At 39.5% G+C, this 16,402-nt stretch overlaps 1 protein-coding gene and 1 pseudogene across 1 annotated transcript; both read right to left on the reverse strand.

The window, feature by feature from the left end:
- Positions 1-10,790: 10,790 nt before the first annotated feature.
- Positions 10,791-14,461, reverse strand: bdkrb1 (bradykinin receptor B1). Its single transcript, XM_014211191.2, has 2 exons — positions 13,601-14,461; positions 10,791-12,924 (listed from the first exon to the last, which is right to left on the reverse strand). Exon 2 carries the CDS (start codon positions 12,908-12,910, stop codon positions 11,840-11,842), a length of 1,071 nt encoding a protein of 356 aa, XP_014066666.1. The 5' UTR covers positions 12,911-12,924; positions 13,601-14,461; the 3' UTR covers positions 10,791-11,839.
- On the reverse strand, positions 14,258-15,032 carry LOC123744777 (B2 bradykinin receptor-like; annotated as a pseudogene).
- Between the last annotated feature and the right edge of the window lie 1,370 nt (positions 15,033-16,402).

Raw genomic sequence — 16,402 nt, forward strand, 5'->3', positions numbered from 1 at the left:
TTCACTGTAAGGTCTACATGTTGTATTCATTTCACTGTAAGGTCTACCTGTTGTATTCATCATTTCACTGTAAGGTCTACCTGTTGTATTCATTTCACTGTAAGGTCTACCTGTTGTATTCATTTCACTGTAAGGTCTACCTGTTATATTCAACATTTCACTGTTGCATTTCACTGTAAGGTCTACCTGTTGTATTCATTTCACTGTAAGGTCTACCTGTTGTATTCATCATTTCACTGTAAGGTCTACATGTTGTATTCATTTCACTGTAAGGTCTACCTGTTGTATTCATCATTTCACTGTAAGGTCTACCTGTTGTATTCATTTCACTGTAAGGTCTACCTGTTATATTCATCATTTCACTTTTGCATTTCACTGTAAGGTCTACCTGTTGTATTCATTTCACTGTAAGGTCTACCTGTTGTATTCATTTCACTGTAAGGTCTACCTGTTATATTCATAATTTCACTGTTGCATTTCACTGTAAGGTCTACCTGTTGTATTCATTTCACTGTAAGGTCTACCTGTTGTATTCATCATTTCACTGTAAGGTCTACCTGTTGTATTCATCATTTCACTGTAAGGTCTACCTGTTGTATTCATTTCACTGTAAGGTCTACCTGTTGTATTCATTTCACTGTAAGGTCTACCTGTTATATTCATCATTTCACTGTTGCATTTCACTGTAAGGTCTACCTGTTGTATTCATTTCACTGTAAGGTCTACCTGTTGTATTCATCATTTCACTGTAAGGTCTACCTGTTATATTCATAATTTCACTGTTGCATTTCACTGTAAGGTCTACCTGTTGTATTCATTTCACTGTAAGGTCTACCTGTTGTATTCATCATTTCACTGTAAGGTCTACCTGTTGTATTCATTTCACTGTAAGGTCTACCTGTTGTATTCATCATTTCACTGTAAGGTCTACCTGTTGTATTCATTTCACTGTAAGGTCTACCTGTTGTATTCATTTCACTGTAAGGTCTACCTGTTATATTCATCATTTCACTGTTGCATTTCACTGTAAGGTCTACCTGTTGTATTCATTTCACTGTAAGGTCTACCTGTTGTATTCATTTCACTGTAAGGTCTACCTGTTGTATTCATCATTTCACTGTAAGGTCTACCTGTTGTATTCATCATTTCACTGTAAGGTCTACCTGTTGTATTCATTTCACTGTAAGGTCTACCTGTTATATTCATCATTTCACTGTTGCATTTCACTGTAAGGTCTACCTGTTGTATTCATTTCACTGTAAGGTCTACCTGTTGTATTCATCATTTCACTGTAAGGTCTACCTGTTGTATTCATTTCACTGTAAGGTCTACCTGTTGTATTCATCATTTCACTGTAAGGTCTACCTGTTGTATTCATCATTTCACTGTAAGGTCTACCTGTTGTATTCATTTCACTGTAAGGTCTACCTGTTGTATTCATCATTTCACTGTAAGGTCTACCTGTTGTATTCATTTCACTGTAAGGTCTACCTGTTGTATTCATTTCACTGTAAGGTCTACCTGTTATATTCATCATTTCACTGTAAGGTCTACCTGTTGTATTCATTTCACTGTAAGGTCTACCTGTTGTATTCATTTCACTGTAAGGTCTACCTGTTGTATTCATTTCACTGTAAGGTCTACCTGTTATATTCATCATTTCACTGTAAGGTCTACCTGTTGTATTCATTTCACTGTAAGGTCTACCTGTTGTATTCATCATTTCACTGTAAGGTCTACATGTTGTATTCATTTCACTGTAAGGTCTACCTGTTGTATTCATCATTTCACTGTAAGGTCTACCTGTTATATTCATCATTTCACTGTAAGGTCTACCTGTTGTATTCATTTCACTGTAAGGTCTACCTGTTATATTCATCATTTCACTTTTGCATTTCACTGTAAGGTCTACCTGTTGTATTCATTTCACTGTAAGGTCTACCTGTTGTATTCATTTCACTGTAAGGTCTACCTGTTATATTCATAATTTCACTGTTGCATTTCACTGTAAGGTCTACCTGTTGTATTCATTTCACTGTAAGGTCTACCTGTTGTATTCATCATTTCACTGTAAGGTCTACGTGTTGTATTCATTTCACTGTAAGGTCTACCTGTTATATTCATCATTTCACTTTTGCATTTCACTGTAAGGTCTACCTGTTGTATTCATCATTTCACTGTAAGGTCTACCTGTTGTATTCATTTCACTGTAAGGTCTACCTGTTGTATTCATCATTTCACTGTAAGGTCTACCTGTTGTATTCATTTCACTGTAAGGTCTACCTGTTGTATTCATTTCACTGTAAGGTCTACCTGTTGTATTCATCATTTCACTGTAAGGTCTACCTGTTGTATTCATCATTTCACTGTAAGGTCTACCTGTTGTATTATTTCACTGTAAGGTCTACCTGTTGTATTCATCATTTCACTGTAAGGTCTACCTGTTGTATTATTTCACTGTAAGGTCTACCTGTTATATTCATCATTTCACTGTTGCATTTCACTGTAAGGTCTACCTGTTGTATTCATTTCACTGTAAGGTCTACCTGTTGTATTCATTTCACTGTAAGGTCTACCTGTTGTATTCATCATTTCACTGTAAGGTCTACCTGTTGTATTCATCATTTCACTGTAAGGTCTACCTGTTGTATTATTTCACTGTAAGGTCTACCTGTTATATTCATCATTTCACTGTTGCATTTCACTGTAAGGTCTACCTGTTGTATTCATTTCACTGTAAGGTCTACCTGTTGTATTCATCATTTCACTGTAAGGTCTACCTGTTGTATTCATTTCACTGTAAGGTCTACCTGTTGTATTCATCATTTCACTGTAAGGTCTACCTGTTGTATTCATCATTTCACTGTAAGGTCTACCTGTTGTATTCATTTCACTGTAAGGTCTACCTGTTGTATTCATCATTTCACTGTAAGGTCTACCTGTTGTATTCATTTCACTGTAAGGTCTACCTGTTGTATTCATTTCACTGTAAGGTCTACCTGTTATATTCATCATTTCACTGTAAGGTCTACCTGTTGTATTCATTTCACTGTAAGGTCTACCTGTTGTATTCATTTCACTGTAAGGTCTACCTGTTGTATTCATTTCACTGTAAGGTCTACCTGTTATATTCATCATTTCACTGTAAGGTCTACCTGTTGTATTCATTTCACTGTAAGGTCTACCTGTTGTATTCATCATTTCACTGTAAGGTCTACATGTTGTATTCATTTCACTGTAAGGTCTACCTGTTGTATTCATCATTTCACTGTAAGGTCTACCTGTTGTATTCATTTCACTGTAAGGTCTACCTGTTATATTCATATTACTTTTGCATTTCACTGTAAGGTCTACCTGTTGTATTCATTTCACTGTAAGGTCTACCTGTTGTATTCATTTCACTGTAAGGTCTACCTGTTATATTCATAATTTCACTGTTGCATTTCACTGTAAGGTCTACCTGTTGTATTCATTTCACTGTAAGGTCTACCTGTTGTATTCATCATTTCACTGTAAGGTCTACCTGTTGTATTCATTTCACTGTAAGGTCTACCTGTTATATTCATCATTTCACTTTTGCATTTCACTGTAAGGTCTACCTGTTGTATTCATTTCACTGTAAGGTCTACCTGTTGTATTCATTTCACTGTAAGGTCTACCTGTTATATTCATAATTTCACTGTTGCATTTCACTGTAAGGTCTACCTGTTGTATTCATCATTTCACTGTAAGGTCTACCTGTTGTATTCATCATTTCACTGTAAGGTCTACCTGTTGTATTCATTTCACTGTAAGGTCTACCTGTTATATTCATCATTTCACTGTTGCATTTCACTGTAAGGTCTACCTGTTGTATTCATTTCACTGTAAGGTCTACCTGTTGTATTCATCATTTCACTGTAAGGTCTACCTGTTGTATTCATTTCACTGTAAGGTCTACCTGTTGTATTCATTTCACTGTAAGGTCTACCTGTTATATTCATAATTTCACTGTTGCATTTCACTGTAAGGTCTACCTGTTGTATTCATTTCACTGTAAGGTCTACCTGTTGTATTCATCATTTCACTGTAAGGTCTACCTGTTGTATTCATTTCACTGTAAGGTCTACCTGTTGTATTCATCATTTCACTGTAAGGTCTACCTGTTGTATTCATCATTTCACTGTAAGGTCTACCTGTTGTATTCATTTCACTGTAAGGTCTACCTGTTGTATTCATTTCACTGTAAGGTCTACCTGTTATATTCATCATTTCACTGTTGCATTTCACTGTAAGGTCTACCTGTTGTATTCATTTCACTGTAAGGTCTACCTGTTGTATTCATCATTTCACTGTAAGGTCTACATGTTGTATTCATTTCACTGTAAGGTCTACCTGTTGTATTCATCATTTCACTGTAAGGTCTACCTGTTGTATTCATTTCACTGTAAGGTCTACCTGTTATATTCATCATTTCACTTTTGCATTTCACTGTAAGGTCTACCTGTTGTATTCATTTCACTGTAAGGTCTACCTGTTGTATTCATTTCACTGTAAGGTCTACCTGTTATATTCATAATTTCACTGTTGCATTTCACTGTAAGGTCTACCTGTTGTATTCATTTCACTGTAAGGTCTACCTGTTGTATTCATCATTTCACTGTAAGGTCTACCTGTTGTATTCATTTCACTGTAAGGTCTACCTGTTGTATTCATCATTTCACTGTAAGGTCTACCTGTTGTATTCATTTCACTGTAAGGTCTACCTGTTGTATTCATTTCACTGTAAGGTCTACCTGTTATATTCATCATTTCACTGTTGCATTTCACTGTAAGGTCTACCTGTTGTATTCATTTCACTGTAAGGTCTACCTGTTGTATTCATCATTTCACTGTAAGGTCTACCTGTTGTATTCATTTCACTGTAAGGTCTACCTGTTGTATTCATTTCACTGTAAGGTCTACCTGTTATATTCATAATTTCACTGTTGCATTTCACTGTAAGGTCTACCTGTTGTATTCATTTCACTGTAAGGTCTACCTGTTGTATTCATCATTTCACTGTAAGGTCTACCTGTTGTATTCATTTCACTGTAAGGTCTACCTGTTGTATTCATTTCACTGTAAGGTCTACCTGTTGTATTCATCATTTCACTGTAAGGTCTACCTGTTGTATTCATCATTTCACTGTAAGGTCTACCTGTTGTATTCATTTCACTGTAAGGTCTACCTGTTGTATTCATTTCACTGTAAGGTCTACCTGTTATATTCATCATTTCACTGTTGCATTTCACTGTAAGGTCTACCTGTTGTATTCATTTCACTGTAAGGTCTACCTGTTGTATTCATCATTTCACTGTAAGGTCTACCTGTTGTATTCATTTCACTGTAAGGTCTACCTGTTGTATTCATTTCACTGTAAGGTCTACCTGTTATATTCATAATTTCACTGTTGCATTTCACTGTAAGGTCTACCTGTTTTATTCATTTCACTGTAAGGTCTACCTGTTGTATTCATTTCACTGTAAGGTCTACCTGTCGTATTCATCATTTCACTGTAAGGTCTACCTGTTGTATTCATTTCACTGTAAGGTCTACCTGTTGTATTCATCATTTCACTGTAAGGTCTACCTGTTGTATTCATCATTTCACTGTAAGGTCTACCTGTTGTATTCATTTCACTGTAAGGTCTACCTGTTGTATTCATTTCACTGTAAGGTCTACCTGTTATATTCATCATTTCACTGTTGCATTTCACTGTAAGGTCTACCTGTTGTATTCATTTCACTGTAAGGTCTACCTGTTGTATTCATCATTTCACTGTAAGGTCTACCTGTTGTATTCATTTCACTGTAAGGTCTACCTGTTGTATTCATTTCACTGTAAGGTCTACTACACCTGTTGTATTCAGCGCATGTGACTAATAAGATTTGATTTGCTTTCATTTTTGGTGTATTTCTCATTTCTTGAAAAGGCTTAAAATAAAGGTTAAAATCTAGGTCATAGTCCAAAACAGGGCCCAAGTCATGAAGGTAGAGCTGAGACACACACAGCCTGCTACACGCCTCTGCATCGACCCACTGTTATGTCTCCTCTGTCAACATTTGATCACGTAAATTGTTACGCTGAGACCTTTAACAGACTCACAGCAAGAGAGAAAAGGTTGGGTCCGTAACTTGTGGGCCTTGTATAATCACACGGACGCCTGTCCAACAGCAGACATTTCTCACACGTTTTGTTCAGTCATTTTAGATACAAAATGGTATAACCACATGTGACCCTATTTGAATGTACATAATTATAATCTGGAAGTTTTTTATGACATTTGCATCAAACATAATTTATTATTTTATGTTGGAGCAACTGACACATTTCTCTATTGGCGTAGTTGAACCATGAAGGAAGATACTACCTAATTTCCTTCCTATAGCATTGGATTAAAATAGAAACAGCTTTCATTATACATAATGGCAGACGTCACAAAGTGATGGGTTTGAGGGTTGTTAACAAGGTTAAAATATCCTAAACAGGGATATTGTAGCTGTTGGGGCCCCAGATGGCTAATTACCCGTGATGGTCCAGATTGCGCATAATTGAAATTGAAGAACTGACAACTCAGGACATACACTGAGCTAAATGTCTGACAGATCAGTTTTTTTTAGATGAACTGATATATGGTGACTTATTTTCCACAAAATAAGTAAAACTGAAAGCCTGCAATATACAGTTTGGAGATGGTTAATTTTGGGTTGGTTGGGGATGCATTTGCTGGGAAGCTGACCTACTAGAAAGCCATACAAATGCAAAGAACCAATGATTGGTGAATGGTGGGGAGATGGAATTACATCCAGAATCATTATAGAATAATTGAATAGGATCTCCGTGGGTGGTGCGGCATCTTGCTTAGCACCCTGTTGGAAATGGGGACTGAGACAACACTGATGATTTGTCACGGTTGTCGTAGGGTAAAGACCAAGACGCAGCGGGAAAATATATACTCATCTTTTTATTTGGTGAAGAAGGCAAATACAAATAACGTATACAAAACACAAACGAACTTGACAGTCTTGTCAGGCAAAACAAGCACAATCTCCCACAAAAACCCATGAAAAACAAACTCCTAATTATAGGACCCTCAGAGGCAACAATAACCAGCTGCCTCCAATTGAAGGTCCAACCCCAATTAACTACACAGAAATACAAAAGACTAGATAGAACATGGAACATAGAAAATATACTAACAGACTAACAAACCCCGGACCACATAAACCAAACACCCCTCTACCTAAATACATAGCCCAAAACACACCCTGAACCACATAAAACAAACACCCCCTGCCACGTCCTGACCAAACTACAATAACAAATAACCCCTCTACTGGTCAGGACGTGACATGATTGGTGAACTCATTTAGCAATTATGTCAACCCCTAACTTGATTTAAAATCCCACCTCAATGTCTTGTAAACTGAAAGGAAGAGACGTGTGAGTTTTCTTGTAGGCTATGTAAAGTATGTGGCAGATGTGGAGAGGACACATGCCTAATTATGCAAGTTCATGTCAGACGTTATCAACAGTGGTCGACAGAGATTGAAATGATAATGATTTGGTGTATTTGGTAACATTGTTCTCCTGGATGTTTTTCACTTTTGCTCTCACACTATTTGCTTAGCTGCCAACTTTCTGGCTCCTTCAATGAAAATATTTGCTTAATGGTTTTCCTCAAAATTCCCTCGTTCGTGTGGTGAAAGTCCAACGGGGGTATTCCTGTGAATAATGTTTTGATTAGTATTTTACTTTATTTACATATTATTTACAAACATGCATATTACCTGTGGACAGTGCCGATTTTAGCATGTACATCTTGGTGGGGCAACAACAACAAAAAATACGGTGGGATGCATGCCAGCAAAGCCACTGCACAACACAACCCTGAACAATACATTAATTGCACTATAACGGTGACAAACGGTGCCCAGAAACTGTTAGGGCCTACATAAAGCTGTCCCAACATCTTACCATTGCTACAACTGGCTTTTCAGTGAAGCCTTGTCTGGCAGCGAAACAGTTCATTCAGCCTCATTTACTGCCTTTTAAAAAAACATAGCTGATATGGCTGACTTGCTTAAATAAATGTGGTTTCTAATGACAATTGAGATGTACAAACTGGCATAAGGGGACGACAAGCGGATAAGAGGCAATCTGTAATTTTGATTTAGACAATGAGCGAGCTAGGACGGACGTAGTCAATATACCTATTTGTTTAGCACTTTTGAAATGTATTGCGACATAATTCAGAACATGGGCCGTTCATGTAGTATTCTCCCTGTACACCAAGTCAGAACCGTAGGATAAATAAAGGGGGCATATAAGTAGACAATGAAAGCTCTTACAATATTCGATGTTGACATTTCTCTAAAACAGATTATAGGCTACATGTACACCACCAAGTCAGCACAGTAGGCTAAATTATGATGGCAAAGGGGACCAAGTTATTAGGGTGAGGCACATGTGCTACTAACAGCTTACTACACAACATACACTTAGTATTACTTTCTTAGCTACAGTATACATATCTCCCTGGCATATTACATAATTTATGCAGCAGCATACAATACATTTTTGTGCTCACTTGAACAGGAAGGTGGTGCGGCGGTCTTTCATGGGCAAATTTTGTCATCAATGTCTGGCATTCTCTAAATTGATGGTGCTTTCAAGACAACTGGAAACTCAGGGAAAAAAACAAGGTCGAATCATGATGACGTCATTGATCTTCAGGTCGTAGCACTAGAATGAGGCCGGATTTACAATTCCGAGTTGGATGACCGTTCAAAATGTATTTTGCCAGTCGGGGCTCGTTTATTCCCGACTTTCCAGTTGTCTTGAACTCACTGAAGTCAAGTTTTCACAGTTCCGAGTTAACAGTTGTTTTTGAGTGCGGCACAAATCATGCTTCATTGACAGCATGGCCAATGTTCAATGTTTATCATTTTAAACTGGGAAAGAGCCCCCTAATCCCAAATTTGGGACCACACAGCAACTCCACTGAATAGCAGGCTAGTGATTGCTTTGCAAAGCTTGCAGTTAGCCACTGTCACTGATTCCTTCCAAACTACTCATTGTTGAATTCGTGATTTCCAACTTGTTGTGTAATGTTTATGTCCAATGGCCGATGAGCACCGATATGTTTTATCTATTATTTCTCTTCATTATTTCTCTTCATTTGACAAGGATTAAAAAGGATTTGCCAGTAGATTGTCGACTTGATTCATGATGATGACTGCTAGCTAAGATTTTGAAAGTATGATGTTGACATGATCAGTCCAATCAAAGCTACTGTACATATAACGTGATTTGAAGTCATTTTATCTGTGGCCAATGACCTTGAGCCTTCTTGGGTGGGCACTTCTAATGTACTGTAACTCTATGGCAGGACCCAAGGGGCTAGAATTTTCTAGCTCTACCCTTAGACTTGGCGGTGGTGTAGTGTCCCCATGAGTGACAGAACACTGAGCCAATCACGGCTCAACGCTCCGTATTTTCTGCTGGCTTTCCCCGCCACCACCGAAAGCACTGAGCTAGGCTGAAACACCTGCATTTTGGAGCTGCCTTACTCAAGAAAACAAAAAAAGAGATCATGTTTGTATGCGGCTTTATTAACTCAATGATATATATATATTTTTTTCTTTACATTGTTTGCAAACTGATATGTGACATGTTTTAATGCCAAAATAACATGCAAAACAGGCTCAAAACAGTTGGGGCAGAGCCTTGAATGATGGGTCACCACTGCCTGTGCACAATGACAAATGGCACAGCTCCTCCCAAAAAATGCAAGAAACACTCAGTACCATTAATTATTTTATAAGCCAAGATTTCACTAGGAATTTCATGGTTTTTGCTCTAGAACCTGCATTCTCTCATGGTCAAAGACGTGACTGTTGAGCTTAGTATCCTGAAGTGAATGTCAAACAATGTTAGTCTCTAGCATTTCTTTGTCTCTGTTAAATTCCCTCTGAGTTATCACATGAGAGCAGCACTGCAGATGAGAGAACTGTGTGCTGGGTAGACGAGTGAATGGTGAACTCAACAATTATACATGGGTGGTTTGCGGTTCATAAATCGTATGTATATGTTTAAGCACACAAAAGAGGAGAGTTGGTTTTCCAAGAGGTGACTTTTGGGTAACATTTTATTTGGATAGTCTGTAGAGCATCTACAAATGGACTAACTATCTACTAACACTAATCCTAGGCCCTAAACTTAACCCTGAACTCTTATTCTAACCCTAACCGTAATCTTAGCAAGCAGTTGCTTATCAACAAATTGATTATCCAGACTATCCAAATAAAGTGTGACCTGAAACAATAGTTTTGTCACTGTAAAGATGTTTTTATAGGCTATGGTGTAAACTTCACTGTGGTGCAGAATCCACAACTATTATGAATAGCAACAAACATGACGTTGGCTCATCTGCAGTTTATAACTTGGAACTTCTCTCCGTTGGGTCTCCTGGGTGTGAACAACGACTTGACATCTCAAAATGGACTACTAGACCTACACATGCAAATAGTTATAGAATGTGGGTGGTCATACACTCAAGTTAACAAACTATATATACAAACATGAGCAACCAGAACCAGTCTAGAAAGCAAAAGAGCATAGCTAGGCAGACTCCTCTCCTGACTTTGGTCTTGTAAAATGATCATTAAATGACTATACATTTATTCCTATAGGTGTCTTGGGAATCATTGATATTTGTGTCAAGATACAAATAGTATTCTCTCCAATGTCACACAGGAGACATTTCCTCATATGTATTAAATAACTTTATTGAAAAGAAGAATGGTAGAGGTACAGTAAATGTGGGTACTGGCGAGAGAAATGCCATACAATGTTTAGGCGTTAACATAGATGTGTTTGGCATTTTAAAGGCCATCATTTATTGTGACAAGACAAGGTTTTGGGGCAATCTAGAATGGTGTAACACACATACACACACAGGAAACATTAAAAGATCACCCCGTGATCTTCACTGCTAGAACATACAATCTCTGTTACTTGTCTCAGAAAAAGGTCTGTAAAAGTTAAATTTTGCATTAAAAGTGACATTGTGACAGGTGACATTGTGATATTTTTGGGGTATTTTATTAGGATCCCCATTCGCTGTTGCAAAAGCACCAGCTACACTTCCTGGGGTCCACACAAAACATGAAACATAATACAGAATGGCATAATACAGAACATCAATAGACAAGAACAGCTCAAGGACAGAACTACATATATTTTTTTTAAAGGCACACTTAGCCTACATATCAATGCATACACACAAACTATCTAGGTCAAATAGGGGAGAGGTGTTGAGAGGTGTAATATGAGATGGAAGGAAGTTCCATGCAATAAGGGCTCTATATAATACTGTACGCTTTCTTGAATTTGTTCTGGATTTGGGGACTGTGAAAAGACCCCTGGTGGCATGTCTAGTAGGATAAGTGTGTTTGTCATAGCTGAGTGTAAGTTGACTATGCAAACAATTTGTGATTTTCAACACAATGTTTCTTATAAAAATTAGTGATGCAGTCAGTCTCTCCTCAACTCTTAGCCAAGAGAGACTGGCATGCATAGTATTTATATCACAATATACGCTTCATAAACTATCGCCATTATCTCACTTTTGAGACGATAATTTCCGTGCCCGTAAACATATCTCCTACACAATCTAAACCTTATAGACCTACATTATGTAGTTCAAGATTGCACACATTTTATGTGGCTACATTGTGTAATTCAACATTGAAAATGCAATTTAGTGTGAAATAACTACATGATATCAAACAAATGTGCAGGAAAATGCAGGAACTCATGTCTGTATTACAACAGGTTTGATTTGATCAGTCCTGTGGAGGTAGGTTGATACAATTGAAAGCTGAAATGCCATTGTATCAGATCTCCTGCGATTCTTCGTTCTCTTGTAGATGGCACTAACTTTCCTCCTGAAATACTGACCAGAAAATACATACAACAGAGGATTTAGGCTACTGTTCAGAATTGCTAGGTAGGTTGAAAACTGGGTACCAATGTCCAGTGTATAATGCCACGTCTCATCCAAGACCTCTGCATCACACAGCATATCGAGTAAGGTGAAGAGTTGGAAGGGACTCCAACATACAAAAAACAGCAGCGTCACGGCGTAAACGAGGACTGTGGCCTTCCTGTCGTTTCCACCCTCTATGTAAACACTGTTCCTCCTCTTCCTCAGGGCTCTGATAATGTTACAACTACAGGAACAAATCGCCACAACAGGTACAACAAAGCCAACTATGTTCAACAGGAGGTTGTGGGCCAGCTTCCAAGACACCCCAGAGTGGTCAGGATACTCCAGAATACACGCCATTGTCTGATATTCCTCAATGAACGTCACCTTTCTGTGAAGCGAAGCTAGACCCCCTATCAGCAGCCCAAACAGCCACAGTATGAGGCATATCGCTCGTGCGTAGCGCTTCCTCCTCAGCCACCTGGCCCTCATGGTCCTCACCAGCGCTAAGTAGCGGTCCACGCTCACCATCACCAACAGGTAGATGCTGGTGTAGAAGTTGACAGTGATAGACAGATTGACTACATGGCACAGGAAGTCTCCATAAGGCCAGTTGTAGTCATTAAGGATGTTCATGGCCCAGAAGGGCAGGCAGGCCAGGAGGAGCAGGTCAGCCAGGGCCAGGTTTCCCAGGTAGATCTCTGGGACGGAGCACTGCTCCCTCTGGAGAAGGAAGACCAGCAGGACAAAGCCATTACCCAGCAGCCCCGTCACACACAGGGTGAAGATGTAGGGAGGGATGATGCTGTGGACCAGGATCCATTCTGTGGCGTTGTGGAGAGGAGTCTTAGGGGTGGGAAGGAAAGACCTGTTGTTTTCTGACAGGAGCATAGCCATGGAGACCACCAGCTCTGTTGTCATAAGAAAATGTCAAAATGTAATATCTGAGTGTATTATCCACTAATCAACAATATTCATCTTAGTATTGTGACACTGATGTTTAATATTTTATGTGTGCATGGAAATTGAAGCCAAAGAAAAAACTATTATATAATCGATCTCCAGACCGTCTTCATCAAAGCTAGATATCTATCAAAACTTAACGCTAAAGAGTCCAAACTCTCTTGAAAGGTCATCAACCAATTAGCTGTGGTTGCATAAATATGCTGAATCCAACAACAACTTTAGTATTTCTGGTGTTGTGTGACAAAAGTGGGATTTAAGCATGATGTTTTGATAAAGACTTGACTTCAACTAATTGATCACTTTTTTCAAATGTGATTTAGTAACTCATATAACAGCCAACTATTTTTTTGCTTTTCCATTTATCAGTTGCAACTCTGAGCAGAATGTCCTTAACATACAGATATATGACTGTTCAAATAAATAAGGCTTTCTTTTTGTCAAGTTGAACAACCTCAAAAGTGTCTGTCTCAGTGTTTTTGTTCTATCAGTATTAATTGAAAGACTAAATTACTTTGTCTCTATACCCTTACTTTATTCAGAAGCCTGACTCACGAAGCCAACTTTTTGAATGTCATCCCAAGGAACATTTGTTAAAATATGCATTTGTAAGAAATCGCTTACCTTGTGCCAATCGTGTGAAAATATATTTGAGTAAGGAGAAGAAAACACTACAGTTTATCCCACACACCAACCCAGTAGACCATGTAGTGTTGTTCGTCTTTAAGCTTCTCACTGAGTTAGGGAGAGATGTGCTGGAAAGTTTGGTTCTGTATACAACATTCTTCCACACCCTTGTCCGACCGTGTATTTCAACTTGTTTATAAGCCAGTTTCAGTTCGCCTGAAGGTCAGGTCAGAATGTATGAATACTCAAAGAGAGAAAACATGAAGTGAAGTGAACGACTTGTTCTCCAGTGGTACAAACACCTTTATTGAATTTTGGCACTGTGTAATAACACATACACATACAGGCCCAGGGCCAAGTAGCTAGCTTAATCCATGATTTTTTTCTCTCCAGTAGATTTAAAGGTAATAATTGAATACCCTCTGTTTATATTTCATTATGAGTGATCTTAATTTGATCACTCTTTTGTAGCTGAAAAATGTTCCTGCACCGCAGATGAGCTTTGTTAGCTAACAGCCTAACTACCGATCAAGCAACATTATGGACTAAACCTTCAAATCATCTTGCTGAAGGATTATTTTTGCTTATATAGGTCAAATTAAGATGCTACATCTGTAGGTCCATGCTATAGGTCAGGGGCATTCAATTCTTACCCTATGAGGTCCAGAGCATGCTGGCTTTCTGTTCTACCTGATAATGAATTGCACCATCCTGGTGTCCCAGATCTAAATCAGTCCTTGACTAGAGGGGAACAATAAAGAAATGAAGTGACATAGGGCCTCCCGAGTGGCTCAGCAGTCTAAGGTACTGCATCGCAGTATTGCGCCATCACTACAGCCTGTAGTTCGATCCGGGTGTTAAGAAGCGCGATTAGGCGGGAGGACGCATGACTTGACTTTCGCCTCTCCCGAGCCAGTTGGGGAGTTGCAGTGATGAGACAAGATCGTAATCATGAAATTGGGGAGAAAAAGGTGGTGGCACTTGCTTCAAGGTCCAGAGATGAGTTTGAGGGCTATAGGTAATAATATGTGTCTTTCTTACATACACATACAGGAAAGGGTTCAGTGAGCTGTTGCTGTAGCCCAAGTAGGTAGCCAGTTGAGTGCTGATGTCTAATGCATCCACCAAGCCACAACCAGAGATGACTTCGTAGTGATAAAGGGTCTCCAGGAAGATAACCACCTGGTAAGGCAGCCAGCAGAGGATGAATACGGCCAGGACGATGAGTACTAGGTGGGCAGCCTTCCTCTCCTTTCCAGCCTGCCGCCGTGCTCCTCATCCTGCTCGTCTCTTTGTCCCGGAGCACCCTGATGATGTGGTAGCTGCAGAAGGACACAATAGGTACAGGAACCAGGAAGCCCACTATGTTGACAGTCAGGTTGTAGCGCAGCCTCCAGCCGTTGTGAGGGTACGCCATGTAACACGCCTCCACCCCCAGGTGAGTGGAAAAAGTGGACAGAGCGGAAGAACTGAGCGGGGAGGCTGAGGAGGCCACTCACCACCCACACACCCAGGTAGATTTCGCTGGCCCAGGCTGGTCTTCTCCCACCAGGTACCGGTCCACACTGACCAGCGTGAGGAACAGGATGCTGCAGTAGTAGTTCCTCCAAATGACAATGTTCACCAGCTGAAACATGAGCTCGCCGAACAGCCAGTGGAACTCTTGTAAGGCAACCACCCAGAACAACAGGCAGGACACCATGAGGAGGTCTGCAGTGGCCAGGTTACCCAGATAGATGTCTGCCATGGTGGCGTGTCTACTCTGGAAGCAGAACACACACAGGACGAAGGAGTTACCCAGCATGCCCCGCAGGCAGAAGATGGACATGTAGGCTGGCTGCATGCAGTACACCCACTCCCAAGCTTCTGTGTGGTTCCACTCCTTCTTGGCAATGAGCACACCCTCCATGAGAGGGTCCCTTGACCAGTTTGAGACCATTTGGCGAGCTGTCCTAAGAGAGATTGTGTGTGTCAATGTTGAAGTGTAATGTTATATTATAAAACATCAAAAAAGCTTTTGATGTCAAAGGTACTAAAAATGTGCACCACTACTTCTCTAATTTCTCTCAAACCGCTACTATCTGGTTCAAACTAAAGTGGATGGCGAGCTAATGGACTGGGGATTTAAGAGAATGGAATGGAATGGCTAATATTGTTATCAGTGAGAGTGCACAGGCTGTGCGTGTTGTTGCCTTGTGAAGCACACCTCAGCTCTTTACATAAATCACTGTGATGTACAGTCATCTAAACAGAGCTGCAGGTAACAGATGGTCCTTCTCTCTAATCTGGATGACATGGAGCACACTCTCTGTGGACTCTGTCTACATCTCCCTCCTCACAGTACTAAGTCAGCACAGCCTCAGTGGAAATGCAAAAATGTATGTTTTCAGTCTATCAAAAGGAGAGTAAATGTTTGGTACCCGTGGGAAACGGGAGAATATTATTGGTGCTGACTAGTACCACTCTTTTTTTTAAACTAGGAGTACCACTCAGTTTTTGAACAGGCAGCAAAATGCTACAATTACTCTACCCACACAATGGTAAAAACACACAGCAAAAAAAAGCTTAATTAGGATTTTTCTGTGAGTTGGGTGTACTTCAGAAGGACAAGAAATTGAGCTACAGTAATGTGTGAATGTTTTTTCACTCAACAAACAATGTAAAAAAACTTGTTGAGTGGTTTAGCTATATTTTAAGTTCCTCGGCGTACACATCACGGACAAACTGAAATGGTCCACCCACACAGACAGCGTGGTGAAGAAGGCGCAGCAGAGGCCTCTTCAACCTCAGGAGGCTGAA

The sequence above is a fragment of the Salmo salar genome, chromosome ssa09, assembly GCF_905237065.1.
Source record: "Salmo salar chromosome ssa09, Ssal_v3.1, whole genome shotgun sequence".
NCBI lineage: Eukaryota > Metazoa > Chordata > Actinopteri > Salmoniformes > Salmonidae > Salmo > Salmo salar.

What these genes read in the sequence shown, in the direction of transcription:
- bdkrb1 (XM_014211191.2), bottom strand. Translation starts at nt 12,910, where the DNA reads ATGGCTATGCTCCTGTCAGAAAACAACAGGTCTTTCCTTCCCACCCCT.